At 34.7% G+C, this 17,199-nt stretch overlaps 1 protein-coding gene across 12 annotated transcripts in view; it reads left to right on the top strand.

Moving 5' to 3' along the window:
• SUPT3H (SPT3 homolog, SAGA and STAGA complex component) overlaps positions 1-17,199 on the top strand; it is a 448,516-nt gene that overhangs the window by 334,331 nt on the left and 96,986 nt on the right. For all 12 annotated transcript variants that reach the window (XR_009565771.1, XR_009565773.1, XR_009565769.1 and 9 more), the window contains one exon: positions 7,612-7,722. Coding sequence is in view for 5 of the 12 variants with exons in the window: in XM_030870554.2 (XP_030726414.1) it covers positions 7,612-7,722 (111 nt within the window). In the remaining 7 variants the exon portion in view is untranslated. The remainder of the gene's footprint in view (positions 1-7,611; positions 7,723-17,199) is intronic.

Genomic DNA, 17,199 nt, shown 5'->3' with positions numbered 1-17,199 from the left:
CAGGTAGTGTAGGTCCTCAAACTTTATTTTTCAGGTTTAATATGGATATGTTGTATCCTTGCATTTCTATGTAAATTTTAGAATTAAAATTTAGTTTCTACCCAGAAAAAGAAAGAAAGAGAGGGAGATATAGAAAGAGAGAAAGAAAAAGGAAAAGCCTAGTGAGATTTTGAAGGGGTTTGGATTGAAATCTTACATCAATTTGAGGATATAAATGTCTTCACAATACCAAGTCTTATAATCCATGAACATGGCATATCTCTCCATTTACTTATCTTTATGAAATCTCTCTTTTCATCACTGGAATACTATCCATCTTGAACTGTTTTATCTGATTAATATAGCTATTCCAGCCTTCTTATGCTATTTAAATGATATATGTTTTTCTCTCCATTTCCTTTCAGTATATCTGTATGTTTAATATTTAAAGTACATCTCTTGTAAACAAAAAATTGTTGGCTCTTCTTTTTCCTTTCTTTCTGTATCTTTTAATTTTAGTCTTTAAATCTGTGATGCTTAATGTGTGTATTGACAAGGTTCAGATACAGGTCAGTTATTTTGCTACTTGTTTTCTCTATTTTTTTTTCTGTTTTTCTTTCCTATTTTCCTTTAGGTTTAATTATACACTCCTTTAGAAATCCATTTTAATGTATCTACTGATTTCTTAGTGATATCTCTTTGCATCATTTTTTAGTGGCTATGCTAAGGACTACAATATAGATCCTTAAATTTTCAATGTACTTAGAGTTGTTATTGTACTGTTTTACTCACATGAAATGTAAGACTTTTATATTTATATAGGTTTATCTACTTTAGTCTTGTTCTTTATGCTATAGTTGATATACATCTTACGTTGACATGTTATAAACCATAACACTGTTTTTGCCTTAAGTAATCAAATGACTTTAACATTTACCGTTTCCACTGTCCCTCTATTTCTTTTCGATGATCAGACTTTCCTTCTGGTATCATTTTCCTTTTTTGTTCTACTAAATTTTATTTAGCACTTGTTATAGCACATGCTGGCTGGTGGTGGTTTCTCTTAATTTTCATTTTTCTGAAAATATCTTTACTTTTCCTTCATTTCTGGAAGATATTTTCTCTGGCTATAGAATTCTGGATTGGCAGTTTCATTTTCAGTACTTTAATTATATCATTCCACTGTTTTCTAGCATCCTTTTTCTTTTAATCACGTCAGTAGATTTTGTAGTTTTGTTTCTATGTATGTAATGTATTATTTTTCTCTGGATGCTTTCAGAATTGTATCTTTATTTTTGGTTTTCAGCAATTTGGCCATGATATCCATAGAAATGGTTTTCTTTTGTATTTATTCTGCTTAGGATTCACTGAGCTTCTTGAAAATGAAATATTTTTAAATTTGGGGGGGATTATCAGCAATTATTTCTTAAGATATTTTGTCTGCCTCATGCTCCCTCTTCTCCCCTTCTGAGACTCCAAGTACATATTCGTTAGTTACTCGGATATTGTTCCACATATCCCTGAAGCTCTGTTTAATTTCTCTTTCAATCTTTTCTCTCTGTTCTTCAGATTGGATGACTTCTATTGATCTTCCTTTATGTTCCAAACTCTATCTACTGTCACCTTCAATCTTAACACTCATCCAGTAATGTATTAGTTCTGATATTTTATTTTATAGTTGTGTAATTTCCTTTTGATTTCTTTTTGTAGTTTACATTTTTCTACTATTTATTTTTTTAACATCTTTATTGGGGTATAATTGCTTTACAATGGTGTGTTAGTTTCTACTTTATAACAAAGTGAATCAGTTATACATATACATATGTTCCCATATCTGTTCCCTCTTGCATCTCCCACCCTCCCTATCCCACCCCTCCAGGTGGTCACAAAGCATCAAGCTGATCTCTCTGTGCTATTATTTTTTATCATTTATTACAAGTTTATTTTATTTCATAATAGCTGCTTTAAAATCCTTGTATGATAAATTAAATACCTGGATTATTTTAGTCTCCATTGAGTATAAGTCACAGTTTCTTGTATTGTTGCATGTCTAGTAATTTTGTTATATCCTGGACATTGTGAGTAATATATTGTAGAGATTTCAGATTCTGTTATATTCCTATGAAGAGAGTTGGTGGTGGTGGTGGTGTGTGCATATGTGTGCTAAGCAGGCAGTTTACTTTTCTAGATTGAACTCTAAAGTCCAAACTCAAATTCCTCTTCAGCAGCTAGATTCTCTCTTCACTTCACTTAACTTTACCTGATTACCTGGGTTTTTTGGATTTGGTACCACAAAGGAATAGTTAAGAAGTTACCCAAAGACTGGGTAAAATTTATACACTGAATTTGGAACTTCCCTTCTTTGATTCTGTCCTTTTTGGGATTTTCTTTTCCACTTTACACATACTGTGGTTGCCCTGAACTCTGGCCTATAGTTCTTCATGCCTCTAAGGTCATGTCCTCCCTATACTGACTGGAGCCTACCCTTGGGCTAAAACAGTAAAAACGGAAAACTCAACCCACAGCCATTCCCTTCTTCTAAATATGGGTACGCCGCCTTTCAGTTTCTGCCTGTGTTAGATCAGTCTCTTTTGCTTTCAGATACTTGTTTTTTATAATTTGTCCAAACTTTATACTTTTATCTACAAGTTTGTTGGCACAATAGGAACCATTTGCCATTACTAGTAGTGGAGCTATGCCAAGATATAATTTTATAACTGATAGTAAGCAGATTTAAATTTCATCCTCACATCTGAACTCCCCCTTTTGTTTTCAAAATGACAGAGCTCACTGATTATTTATAAAGGGAAACTCTGAACTATAAGGAACTTCTATATTATAAAGTAGTTTTAAAGATTTTCAGCTGTAGTGCTCTCCAACTCATTCAATAAATAAAACTAGGCTAATAAAATGTTACCTAAAAGACCTCTTCAGTGGATTTTCTTTACAAAGTATGTAGGAAGTTGTAATTAACCTGGTTATTATGCATACATAAAATAATTGATTTTTTCTCTATTTACTCATCCACATCTTTCTACGTTCAAACTCTTGCTATATTTTGATTTTTACTCACTGGAAACCTCAGCTATGTTGGTAACATGGTACAGTTCATTCTACGTAAAATAATAAAGCCTCTATTATATACTAGCTATGCGTACTAGAAGCCAAGGGATTTGATGTATAACCATATCTTAATACTATCATTTTAATCATGGGAGTGTCCCTTATCTTCACTCTGTCATCTATAACGTAGGGAAGGAGTTGGGGAAGTTTAGAATAGATAATATAGTGTGTTTTTTTCTAAATTTTATAATTATGAATCCTTGAATTTGGTGATTCTTTCTTGTCTTCAATACCTTTTTTAGTTTTAATTTCCTTAGTTAAAAAAAAATCTCTTCCTAGTTATATAGAATGACAAATTTAACATCTCAATTAAATTTTGAAATGAGAAAATTAATTGTATTATACTATAGCCTTTGGCCAAAGAATGGCCCAACTTCATCTGAAAAGAAATCCTCTATAGACACAAAGCACTGAGAGAGCTCTATGTACAAGAGTGAGGAGAAAGAAGTCATACATCAACCCATGTGGTCGGTGAGTGACAGAAGTCAGTAATAGTGCTACTAACCTTTCACTTGCTCTAACCTGAGATACGTATTACTCCTCTGTAAAATCTAATGTTTCGGGCTTCCCTGGTGGCGCAGTGGTTGAGAGTCCGCCTGCCGATGAAGGGGACGCAGGTTCGTGCCCCGGTCTGGGAAGATCCCACATGCCACAGAGCGGCTGGGCCCGTGAGCCATGGCTGCTGAGCCTGCGCGTCCGGAGCCTGTGCTCTGCAACAGGAGAGGCCACGACAGTGAGAGGCCCGCATATCGCCAAAAAAAAAAAAAAAATCTAATGTTTCAAGTTTAACAAAAGATCTAGTCCACCATTATGGATGTGAAAAGAATAAGAGGCAATTATCTGAGATTCCAGGTCCTTCTTAAATATTAGATTACCGGCAAGGGGAAGGCTGAGAAAGGATAAAATTTCTTTAAAAGCTGTTTCTTCCCAACAACTCTTAAGTTCAGAAGAAAAGAGTCAGGAGAGGTACAGACTTTTGTAAGAGATCCTGGGGCAACCAAAGTTTCAATGTAACTTCTTGTACCACAGTTGAGAGTTCAAGCTGTTGGGGAATTTTATTCAATACAAGCCAGCAAGTACAAGCAGAGGGACAATACTCAAATGTGGGAAGCATGGAGGACTCTATATGATACTTGAGCTTCCAATACCCAGCAACAGTTTCTGAATAAAAAGACATAAATAAAAATGAAATGGAAGAATACAAGAATGGAGTATGAATGCAGCCAAGAGGAAGAATACCTGACATATGAAGAACTTTATGAAGCACCTTGTACTTTACTTTAGGAAATAAAGAGTTTAGTCCCCACAGAGATTTTGACAAACACACTATAGACAACAGCACTCAGTATTTTATCAAACATGTGGGTTTCATTTTTGAAAACTTAAAGAATATTCTATAATGTGGGCACAAGCAGAATGAGAAAGCTGAATTGGTACATAAATATAATATTCTTTATATGTATTTATAACATATAATATTTTTATATTAGGTAGCAAATACACAAATTTAATGCTAATCCTGTAACAATTTTGAAGACTATTACAAGATTTATGAAGTCACTGCTGAAGTAAAAATTCTAAACTTAATATGAATTTTGAATTTAAACAGATTTCGAGTACCTTGGTGAGGGACTAGATATTTACAGAAACGAGAAGATACTTATTGCGGTAGAAACCATACCGCGAATACAACATTTCAGATTTAAAGGTTTCCTTCCAAAGAACTCAATAGGCAAATCAGGAAAGTGTAGAAGTGCACATAGTAACTTATGCTGATGTTTGCAGTTGCTTAATTATAGCAGGTAAACCTGAAACTGGCAAGATAGAAATTTTAATGACATTTTTCACAAAAGTGAATATTTTTATTTTTATGTAGGTTAGCTTCGTTTTAGCAGCGATAACATGATTCAAACAGGCCTGGCTTACGTGTTACCACATCTTACAAATAGCAACCACAAGTAGTTTCTAACTTATGCTTCCTACTTCAGTGTGCTCAAGTCCCATTGGATCGCCATGCCAGAGGTTCTGAGAGATTTTGACCAAAATGTTCTATACCAGAACCAAATTTATTGGGGAAAGTAGAGGAAGAGTAGACTCTCCACTGGCCATGGAGAAAAGAAATGAAAAATAAATCCAATTTTCAAGCAGAAAGGAGCTTCCACAGAAGAATGCGCTGGAAGGACGCCCCACCCACTTAGTCTGCAGGTTATTGACCCTCTTGATGTCCCCCTTTTGTGTTTCCAATTGAGTTTCCACTTGAGTTTCTGGAAAACTTAACTTTAGATTCCAAATCCAGCTAATTATTTGCATTCATTTCCACAAATGAGTAGAATGCCTCGACTTCACAAGTACTTGTTATCCCTAGCAGATCATGAGTCTGTATTAGTCATGTTCACATCTTGGAGCCAAGTGGACTTCACAGAAGAGTCTTTAGCCTTACTGGGTACCTGATAATTGCATTTATTCTAATATATTCCAACTGAAACAAAGTATTTGGAATGAGAATCAGGAAAGCACAATTTAAAAAAAAAGAAAGAGAGGAAAAGAAAAAACTCTGTGTGTGTACTTCTATATGAGTGCCAAAGTGAGGGGTTAAGATAACTTAATCCTTGTTATTGTGGGCATAGCTGATATGTTATTTAGGGTATTGTTGGAATGAAATTGAGAAAGATAGCCTAGAGTAAATTCCTATCTGGCTTATTTCAAATCTTGTTAAAATAATAAAAATAATCAAGATCTGTTTTGTTTTATATTTTAAGTCTTATTTCAGGTTCAGCTTGGATAATTAGCTGATGCTCTTCATAGGAATTTTTACAATTATTTTACTAGTTTATAATAGAAGAAGCACAAAAAGTATATTTAAAAGGTACAGAAGGATATACAGTGAAAAATATTTCCTCTAACCCATGTCCTCCAGACACCCACCTATACTCCAAGAGATAAGCACTGTTACTGATTTTTGGGGTACCTTTGTGGAAATATTCTAAGCTTAAATGAGCATATAATGTTCAGCTTTTTTTTAAAAAACAGCTGGTTAACATAGTTATCCAGTTGGTCACCTAGTATTTTTTCAAACAGTGTATCTTAGAGATAGCTCCACAGGAATGTGTATGGAACTGTTTCATGCTTTTTGGTGTTGCTGTGGTTTCTGTTGCACTGAATGAATGTATCATAATTGACTTCATTGTTCTCTCGTTGATGAACATTTGCTTCATGAATTTAGGTAGCACAGCGGTGAATATCTACCTATCTATCTATCTATCTATTATTTTGTACCGTGTAATGTGTCCGTAGGATAAATTCTTAGAGGTGAAATTATTGGGTCAAAAAGGGTTGTGTTTTTTCATTTTGATAAGATTTGCCAAATTGCTATCCCTAGAGGTTGTACTAGATATACTCCTATAAGGAATTCTGAGAGTGGTACCTCTAGACCAGAGTTATAGTAACACACAGGCTACTATTTCTTTCTCTTGATTCTTTAATGTTGATGACCTGGCATCTGGTATCCACTGCACTTTTAAGTAAATTAGCTTATCATTTCAAGAACATGGAGGTTCCATTTTTAATGTAAATAATAGCCTAATGTTGTTAATAGCTAACGTGTCAGGCACCGTTCTAAGTGGTTTACACATATCAACTCATTTAATTTTCACAGCAACCCTATAGAGCAATTATAATTATTATCCAGTTTACAGATGAGGAAACTAAAGTGCAGAGATATTACATAACTTGACAGAACTGGTAACTGATATGGCTGGGATCTGGACCCAGGTATTTGGGAAGCCAGAGCCTACAACTGAATCATGAGACTATAATGCCCCGATTTTATTTTTTTTAAGTCATGTTGCACACATTTCTTGAGTTGATATCCATAGTCTTATTGCAAATAATCTTTCTGTTTCTTATGTTTCTTTGTACTTTCAAACCTGCCTTTTACAGATGAGGCAGATTAAAATAGAAAGTTTTGTTTTATTTTGTTTCTGCATGGAGGATACCTAGAAAACTAGGAACCAAGTCGAAATGATCTTTTATGACGGTCCACAGTATTATAAATAAATATATAGCAATTTTACATTTTTAATTTTAAAATTGATGACCCTCAAGTTATTTCAGAAATATGTCCAACAGGCTCCCAAGAAACATTTATAATGATAAATGTTTAAATGTTTTTTAAAAAAATAGTTTCCTGTGGTTCTTTCAGCAAGCCCCTATGACACTTTTCATCTGCACGCAAGTGGCTGTATTCTTCTGTACCTTGACATGTAGGCCTAGGTGAAATATTGGGGGCATAAAAATTGCATTTGGTTGGTCTGCTAGGAAGGGGTCATGTAAAAGTCATCTTTGATTTGTTAATGGAATTTTTTTTTAGATGTAGTATATGGCAGCAATGATGTGCATCCTAAGGGGAAAAACCGTCCATTTTATAAAAGTTTATTTTCATATTTTATACACTGTAGTTCTGTTGTGTGTTTTTGATTTAGTAACAATTTATGTGTTTTTCTGTCGCAGAGCACTGCGGCCTGTGGTGTTGAGACTCACAGCGATGCCATCCAGCCCTGCCACATCAGAGAGGCCGTTCGACGCTACGGCCACAAGATTGGCCCACTTTCCCCATTCACAGTACGTAATAACAGAGTTATAAAAAGTTATATTTATAATCTGAAAGAATTTTGATTTTCAAGTGGTCAAATGAAGCAGCAGTGGAATTGTTGAAAGCAATTTGTGGTGACTGTAATTTTGTTGTATAAAAGTGGCATAATTCTCTTGGGAAATAAAAGTTAGTCATTTTTGTCTCTTTTTGGAAGGACAACTTTTTTTCTACAAAATATTATTTTCTTTCAATTACAAATTATGCTTTTTTTGTTGGGGCTTATATTTTCTATTTTTTAAAGCTTAGGTTTATAAAACTTTTTTTGTCAAATTATATGTATCCAAATATTGCTAGAAACACTTTATATTTTAAAATTGGTTAGATTGGCAATACCACTTCTATCAGATGTTCTGCTCCTAAACATACTTTGAGTTGGAAGAAGAAGAAATGATTTCTTCACTGGCTTTGAAGTAGGCTGAAAGGCAGACAGTCTTCCACATCTTCAAATGGTTTTAAAGCTTATAATCAAGGTTTGTTTTGTTTTTTTTTAATGGAGAATTAAAGACTTTATATTTCAACAGCCTAAAGAAAGTGTGTATGTCCATGTGTGTGTGTCCGTGTGTGTGTCTGTGTGTGTGTGTGTTTTAATTAAGTACTCATCTTGTGGCCCTTTTTAAAAAAATCTTTATTCATGTCAGTATAACTTTCTCCAAGTCCTCCTCTGTTTATAAGGAATTGGTTTGATTTTCAGAAAGTTAGGTTTGATTTATGACTAACGAACAGTAGAATTTACCATTTGTTTTTTTGTTATTTTTTTGTCTGCATTGGGTCTCAGTTGCTGCACACGGGCTTTCTCTAGTTGCAGCGAACGGGGGCTACTCTTCGTTGTGGTGTGCGGGCTTCTCATTGCGGTGGCTTCTCTTGTTGTGGAGCATGGGCTCTAGGCACACGGGCTTCATTAGTTGTGGCTCACGGGCTCTAGAGCGCAGGCTCAGTAATTGTGGCACATGGGCTTAGTTGCTCCGCGGCATGTGGGATCTTCCCGGACCAGGGCTCGAACCCGTGTCCCCTGCGTTGGCAGGCGGATTCTCAACCACTGCGCCACCAGGGAAGCCCTGTTTGGGTTTTTTTTGGACTCACATCTGCTTTAACATACTAAAGCAGAATATATATGTATAATATTACACATACATATGTACATAAAATAATATGTGTTTTTCCCTAAGAGTGGATTTTACTATTATCTGTTGATAGGAGTCATGATTTCTTCTAAATTATAACATCTCCTTTTTTCTTATGTTTCAGTTAAAGAGAATGCTTTCTTACCATTCTTTGTTTTCATTGTTATTGTTAATTGTATGCATTCTCCGTGTGACAGCAAGAATGTGTCAAAGCTTTTTATATATGTCTCTAGAAGCTTTTTGTAATGGTGACAATTATTTTTACTTCTGATTAATATCTTAAATTTGTCATATATTATAAGAACGTGATTTATCTTATTTATATTAATCATATGTTGCTGATTAAGCAATATATCCTTTTTCATGAACGGTTTTAGATTATTACAATTGAAAACAATGAAATCAATATCTCTTGTTTTATTTTTTCCTACATGACAGGTGAGGCTATTTAAAGCAATAAGCCAAAAGAGGTGAAATTTAGAAAAATATGAGATGATTGGAAGAATTTAAGAACCAACTGAAGTTGAAAGAACCAATTTATAACAAAGGATTAAAGATATCAAATCCATAGATACGAGCCAAATAATGACTAATAGGCTGAGGCAGTGGAGCAGAGAGAGAAGAAAAAGACAGAGTCGATAATATCTAGACGTAATTAAAGGGTAGCAAGGGGAAACAGGATTTTTGAGAAATAACCTAAAATGGTAACTAAAAGTAATGGATAAAATTAAATAAAGGAAAATATATCTAATGTAAGGGGAAAATCTCCTAATCATGAAGTCTGTGATGTTTCCTCAAAAGGAAGTGGTGGCAGTGGTAGCTGTTTAATTCTTCAAGTTTTTTTATTTTTAAAAAGACTGGACAGATCACTTGAGAACCATCTTGGTTGATGACGTGTGTGTGTGTGTGTGTGTGTGTGTGTGTGTGTGTGTGTGTGTGTACATGTGTATTCATTCTTCCATGTCTAACCTGATGCTCTATTACTCATGTATTATTGCTTTTATAATCTAACATTGTAGTATATGGTCAGGAAATATACTTGAAATATTCAGAATATATATATTCAGATATAGTTTAAGCTAATTTTTGTCTAACAAACATATAACCAATATGGTTTTTAAAACTAATAATGCAATTTTAAAATGCTTAGTTTAAATAGATCTGGAAAACAGAACAAATAAGCCATGGTCTTGAAGGTTCACTTAGCTGCTACCAGAGCAGACGAGCAAAATCAACAGCAGATGAGAAAGAACTCCACCACAGAAGGACACTGAGTTTTCATCACTCCTCGGAAAGGACCCACCTTGAAAGGTCTACTCCATTACCTGGAGTTATAAGAATTTGCCCAGCCTACAGGGCCGAATATACCTATTCCATTTTATGTCATGAGTAGTAGGATGAGGCAGACACAGTTTCTTGGTATGTATTACAATACTTAAATCTGCCTTTTAAAGTTAAAAATTCTCTTTAAAGTAGAATAGATTTGCAGACTGTGTATGTTAACAGTGTGAACACCCGTCCTGGATCCCTCCTACCTTCAGTGCTAAAAGGAGGTGCTCCTGATGCTGGGGAGATGCTGATGCTGAGTTCCCTGGTGCCCACTCCCTGAGACGATACTTTATGCTGCACTGGGGACACTTTGCTTCCTAGGCTTTGAGCTGCGGCTCCTGAGAGGAGGCATGTGGGCTGTGTCTATAGCAATCATAGACTGAGACTGAATTTTTATACAGAAAGGCTGAACTAACTTACCTCCAGTATAAAATTTCCTTTGTAAACTAAAATGGCCATGAATAACTAGTTTACATTTCTGAAACAGAGATTTTGTCTTTGCAGCATTTCATTCTAAATCTCAAGTGCTTGTCTAATGTATATATAAATGAGATGTCTAATTTAGAATATCTGTAACTTGATTGATATTTAGCTAATTCCCAATAATTTGAAATTGATTTGGAGAATTAAAATGACTGAACCAGTAGGTTACATGGCAGCTGAATTCCAACATCAATCAATAAGCCAAGAAAAATTTGCTTTTGGTGAGGCGTCATTCTGTCTTCTACTGTATGACTTTCGATGATCAAATTCAGGAATACAATTTATTGTATAAAGAATTGTAAGTGAGTTCTTCCCCTTGGGAATTAGTTGAAATGATAGAAGAAAGGAATAATTAAAGCCACATTAGGTGGAGGGGAGAAAAGAGTACAAACAATGCTTTGCACTGAGTAGCTGCTGGAGTAGAGAGAGAAGGGGACTCATGGCGGAAACATCAGTTTCCTGCCACTCATATGAGGACTGTGGAGACACTTATAAACTACCCATCCCCACTCAACCAATTATAACTATGCTGTCTTTGGCATGTTGGTTTTAATCGATGGCTTATTTCTTTTCTGTGTTCTTATTTATTCTTAATCCTATGCAGAAGATCAGAAGAGAGTATCATACCTAGAAGATTAAAGTAATTTTCCTGACATTAAGCTCTTCATTAGATTTTTTTGCAACTGTTCCCACCCCTGTATTCCTGATCTTCCATATACACATGCTAAAGAACATTTAAAGAGACTAGTTTACCTTTTGCTTATTATTTATTTTTTCCTAAATAATTCTGAAAATCGCTTCAGTCTGTAATGTGTAGTCATTACTTTAGAGTACTTATGCAAACTGGGGGTGTCCTAAGTCATTTTGATGCTTGTCATCTTATCTTGTCCTTTTACTCATCGTAGTTGGCGTTACGTGAGGTTATATTGTGTGGTGATTAAGCCTGTTGATTCTAGAGCCAAATTGCCCAGATTCAGATCCCAGCTCTGCACCTACTAGCAAAGCAGCGTAAGGAAGTTTCTTACCCTGTCTCTGGTAGCATAGAACCTACCTCATGATAGAATCCAACGAGTACTATGAACTTGAGTGGTAAGCTCTTAATGTATTATATTAATAATAGTGGAAGTCATCATAGCACTAGTAGCTGTAGTATATTTTCTAAAAGGTTTCAGATAAGGATACAAACGGACTAAAGTAGAAACCGTTCCTCCCACCACCAACCACACAGACATACAAACACACACAGAGGCCCCACTTTGTAATGCTAGAAGAAACTAAAACTCGAATTATAATGTGATTTCTTTACAGACTTACAATTTATACCATTAAAACTTAAGTACTATTTAAAGATTATTGTTCCTGAGAATAAATTAATGTTCATTTTCACTTTTTGAATTAATCGTGGTTGAGGAACTTTCATGGATTTTTTTTTATCACCACTGTCATGTTAAAAAATAAGGTCTCGGTAACTGAGTGTACATAGTTTCCACTGGATTTTTACATACTAGCTCCTGTGAAATAGAAATCTAAGGAACAGACAGCACGGCCTCAGGTTTATAAAGCTGCATCACATTCAGTTTATATGAATTTATATATTTGTGTAAGTTACCAAAAAAGGTTTTCAGAGACTGATGTGTATATCAAAGTTGGTGATAATTTTTTAAACATTAATTATTACTGGCCTCATTTTTCTCAGTTTTTCAAATTTCCTCATTTTACTGATTATGAAAGTAATGCTAGGATGTTAGAAAATTAAGAAAATATAGAAAAATAAAGGGTAAAATAAAACTTACATTAAAAAGAGCTTCAGGGCCTAAAAAAAAAGTTTAGCGAAAGCTTTAAATGATTGTCCTATCAGACAGTTAACTGGTATTTAATTGTTTTAATTGAATTTAATTATTTAACTGAAGAGTATTTTCTTGCAGCCTAAAAATTCAAATGCTTTTGGTAATGGTTTTTTTAAAAAAATTCTTATAATTATGTGGGTCTAGAAGGAAGAAGCATTTAAAAATTTTGAGAATGAAGTAGACTTTTATAGTTAGAGCATTTTGTTTTTTCTCTCAGAGAAAATACCCCCAAAGAGTAACCCAGTGGACTGTGTTGTCTATCATGAAAAAGATGGTCAGACATGTGTTTTATCTGGATCCTTGCTGTGTACAAGCAGTGGGTGGTGCCCATGGTTACCTACTCTGAAGCCTAATCCCAGCGCTCAGCGAGAAGTGCTGGAAATGGCTGATAGAAAACCAGGTCTGTAATTTTGAAAGCCAGAGAAAGCAAACTGTGTACACCAAATGGGATGACATAATCCCGTGTGTAATGCCTAAATATATTTTAGTTTCTCCTGAGAGATATTCACAGTAGAAAAATATCTCACCCCCCCCCAAGCTTACATATTATCAGGTGTCTTTCTATTGAAGTAGAATAGCAAAACAATAAAATTTCTCATTTAAGCATGGTCATTCATCTAAATGATACCTTAAATGCATCCCTAAAAGTGAGTGGCTTCAAAATCCACTCAACTGTATTAAATTGTGAGACAGCTGGCTAAGACTTGAGAAAATCAGTTAAACTCAGTCTCAGAGATGCTTTGCCTTGTACCCAGTGGCACCTTGTAAGTGAATGCCGGGGCTGACCCTGGAATCCAGCCTCCTGACTCTCAGCTGACTGCTCTTCCACTGTGGCCATTTAGCTTGATGTATATATGTCTATGAGGGGTGCTAGGGATGCTCTCATATCATTGGTCCTTCAGAAGTGTTCACAATAGACAAATAAGGATCAAAATAAAAAATTTCCTTTAAGAATCCCTCACATTAAACTTTTCAAAACAAAAATGGCATAGCAGATTGCTTTGACTATTTTGATCTAGAATTTCACATTCATGAATAATTCTTATGTCTTGAGTGTATTAGATTTTGTCTGCATTTTATGTGTTCAACCTGGAAAATTAAATGTCACAAAATATTAGAGTACTTTTCAAATGTAAATACCAAGTAGAAACTGGGTACGAATTCTTAAATATTTTTTAAGAATTTTGTTTTTTACTGGAAGTAAGAATTTCTCAATAAATTTTTTGGAAGTACTAAGTCTATCGTTATAGGTTGGAACCAAGTACTTTTTCATAGTTATGGGCCACTGGTTCTCAGAAAAAAATTAACGTGGTATATTTATCATATAAGAATACCCTAAAAGTGGGCCTTCTCTAGAAAAAAATGTAAATATTGTAATTTAGTTGTTTTTAATTTTAAAATAAGGTGGGACGGAAATTACAGTTACAAAACTTATTCTGTCAAATTATATAAAATAACAGTTTCCCTAGGTCATAAACAGTTGAGTATCAAAAATTTTATATGGTTCAACTAACACAGTGTTCAATTTAGAATTAGGGATAGAATGTTTGAAATGTGGTAATAAAAACATTAGAAGAATTTGGGAGAGAAAATCATTAGAATACGAGAAAAGTGTTGGGTGATCAAATAATAACTTATATAATATTTTTAAAGAAACTTTTCACTTGCATTGTGTTATTCTTATAACACAGCAAGATGAGTGTTGTTATCCCCACTTTGTAGATGAGAAAACGGATATTTAGAGAAAAATCAAGTAACCAGCTGAAGGTTACATTGTAAGTACCAGAGCTCTATCTGTGGACAGGAGCTAAATACTCTGTGGTTAACTGGGACCACAGGCTTCAATGAATTCTCACTAATCCTCCTCATTAAACTCCATCTTTGCAGACTGGCCTCTATTCTTAATTGTTTAAGAAATCTTATCCTGAAAATGTGAGATAGCATTTCCTAAACTACATTGCGTAGAAGACAAGTGTTGCAAGAGGTATTAAACCTCCATAAGAGAGGTGTTTCTTTATCAAATATTCCAGCAACTCTGTACATAGAAGATCCACTCTTAAAATCTCATTCAATATGAATAGTGAAGGTGTTTGAAAATCAAAGTTTTGATGTAATGTTATATTCATCACAGTATCTACTTTATTTCCATATTTTATTTTATTTACACACTTCTCTTTATTTGAGAAGTTTTCATTCACAGATATAGCAGCTTTTAATAACGATCTACACAGACCTCCAATAATCTTGGCTCAAAAGAGAAATAGTAAGAATTTTTTGCTCAAAAGTTGTTTCCCTAACAGTATCTAACAAGTGCTCACATTTTTAAACTGATAATGTTTAAAGGGAGTCAATATATGGATTTCTTATCCAGTATATAACTCTTCATGGTTTTCTGGAAATATTTTTAAGTATCTTAAAAACACTATAAGCTATTCAAAGGTGTCATAAAGAAAATCTCAGTCACCTGAAAATCCTTCCCTGAAAAATACTTGTTTAAAGTTTCAGGGTCATGTTTATTTTGCTTTGCCTGTGGAATCCAAATTTGCTGAATTCATTACTGATACTTTTTTCTGCTGTTGTAAGCACAGCATCATAATTCTGTGTTGGCATAATCGTGTTGCATTGTAAAACTGTTTAGTTAATGCTTTTTAATCATCAGGCAGAATGCAGGGAGAAGGCGAGAGAGATCTTATGTCATGTGAACTTTCTGCAGCAACACCTTAAATTGGGACAGTGAATTTGTTTACAAAGAGTTATCCAGTTCCATTTTTAAAAATTATGATGTTATTAACAGCTGGTTTGTCTCTTCAGTAAACAGGGACTATTCAAACACATTTTGCTTTTTTCTGCCTTCACTTTTATATCAGCAGTAAAGACCTCACATTCAGTTCAGCATGGGCTATACACTCTAAGGTGACGTACTCACTTGCACAGTTTTACATAGAGGATTTATTTGGGCTGCTTTAAATACCAAACAACAAAACTAACAGGCCAGAATTCCAAGACATAATTTCCTAAACAACAAAACATTTACAGGAAGTTCAATATAAAACAGAAGATGACAGAACCTTTATTTCGAGTAGCACAAAAAATTGGAAATGGACCTTCTCGTCAAACATCTATGAGGCCCCTAAAAGTCCTGCAGAGAATCCTAGAATTTTCAGGAATATAATTTGAAAAGGAGACAATCAATGTTCTCTAATGGGGGACATGAATTTGAAGTTGTTCAAGAAGGTAACATATCTCTATGCATTGTAAACGGCAGGCTGTATCATGGAGAACAGAGGAATTTGAACATGAGTACAAGGAAAGGAGTAGTTGACAACAAAGAGAAACTTTTTGAGCAAAATATTCTAAAAGGACCACATCTTGAGATTTGAATGTGTTATTATGGTTTCTAGGTTTTTGCAGTCTTCTGAGGGAATGAAGATAGAATAGAAAAATATTTTGAGTGACTCCCGAAAGGAAATTGTTTTTTCTTTAAAAAAAAAAAAAAAATCACAGGACTCTTTTAACTCACAAATTCATGAAAGCAGCAAGAAGATTAGTTGGGAGGAACTAAACTAAGCTGAGATATTTCCAAACTTAAAAATTATGCTCTGCAAATGGCAAGAAATTTTCCTTTTAAGTCTATAAATAAGATTGTAAACACTGAGTTAGACATAAACTCAATACATTACATTGGTCAGGTTCACCTAGCAAAAATACCATTTAAATTTTTCAATTAACATTTTATATCTAAACTAGATGAATATTAGAAAAGAACACAATGGTTTTATTGGGATAGATTCTTTATTAACCATTGCCAGAAACATCTAACAGTCATAAGCATGTTTTGTTTAAGTGAAACATTTGGGTACTGTTTTATTGATGGTGTGACAAAAAGTCCCTCCAAACAGCCATGATGAGAGCCTGTTGAACTGGAGATGATTTACTTTTTGATGATTTCTTAAATAGCGTTATACACTTTAGTCACACAAATATAATCATTGAACTGTCATTTAATTTACTGATGTAGTTGCAGAGTTAATCCTACAACATAATAAGTGGATTGTTTTAAGTGGAAAGTTTACACCTTCCAAAAACGAAATTGATACCTAGCTGTTATTGTGCCCAACATATATTTAAGGCTGTATCCAAGGTAGGAAAAAAAACGCAGGAAAAAAATAATTATGCCTTGTTTTCCTGACGGGTGTTTTAATTATGATTTGATTTAAACCAAATCCCCTTGGCTCTGTATGTGCAGATCAAATATTCCACTCCCACACACCACCTCTGCATGACCCCAAGCTGTGAGAGGAGAAAATTCATAGCCCATATGTCAGTCAGATGTTAATTCTTGCCCTGGCACCTGGATAGGCTCTCCCACCTGACTGGAGTGCATTTGCAGTTCTGGGCATACACCCAAAATGCGGAGTAGGCGCTCCAGATCTGGAAATATTTTGGCTGATTAGTTGGCAGAGGTCACGAGGGCAGAGCCCAGTGTCAGTGTCTGAATTTGCCCAGGTGCATTCAAGGTGACAGTTGGGCAGCTGTGCCGCTGCTGGAAATACCAGGGAAGGAGTACCTGAGTTGCCTCTCAGGCTCCTGAAGCTCACAGCCTGGCCCACAGGTTCCTGTCGATTCCAATGCAAACACTTGTGCAGGTTTTATAGTTTCCAGGAGA

This window comes from Globicephala melas, chromosome 11 (genome assembly GCF_963455315.2).
Source record: "Globicephala melas chromosome 11, mGloMel1.2, whole genome shotgun sequence".
NCBI classification, from domain to species: domain Eukaryota; kingdom Metazoa; phylum Chordata; class Mammalia; order Artiodactyla; family Delphinidae; genus Globicephala; species Globicephala melas.
Note: the sequence above shows the minus strand (reverse complement) of the source record. Positions and strands in the feature narration are given on the sequence as shown.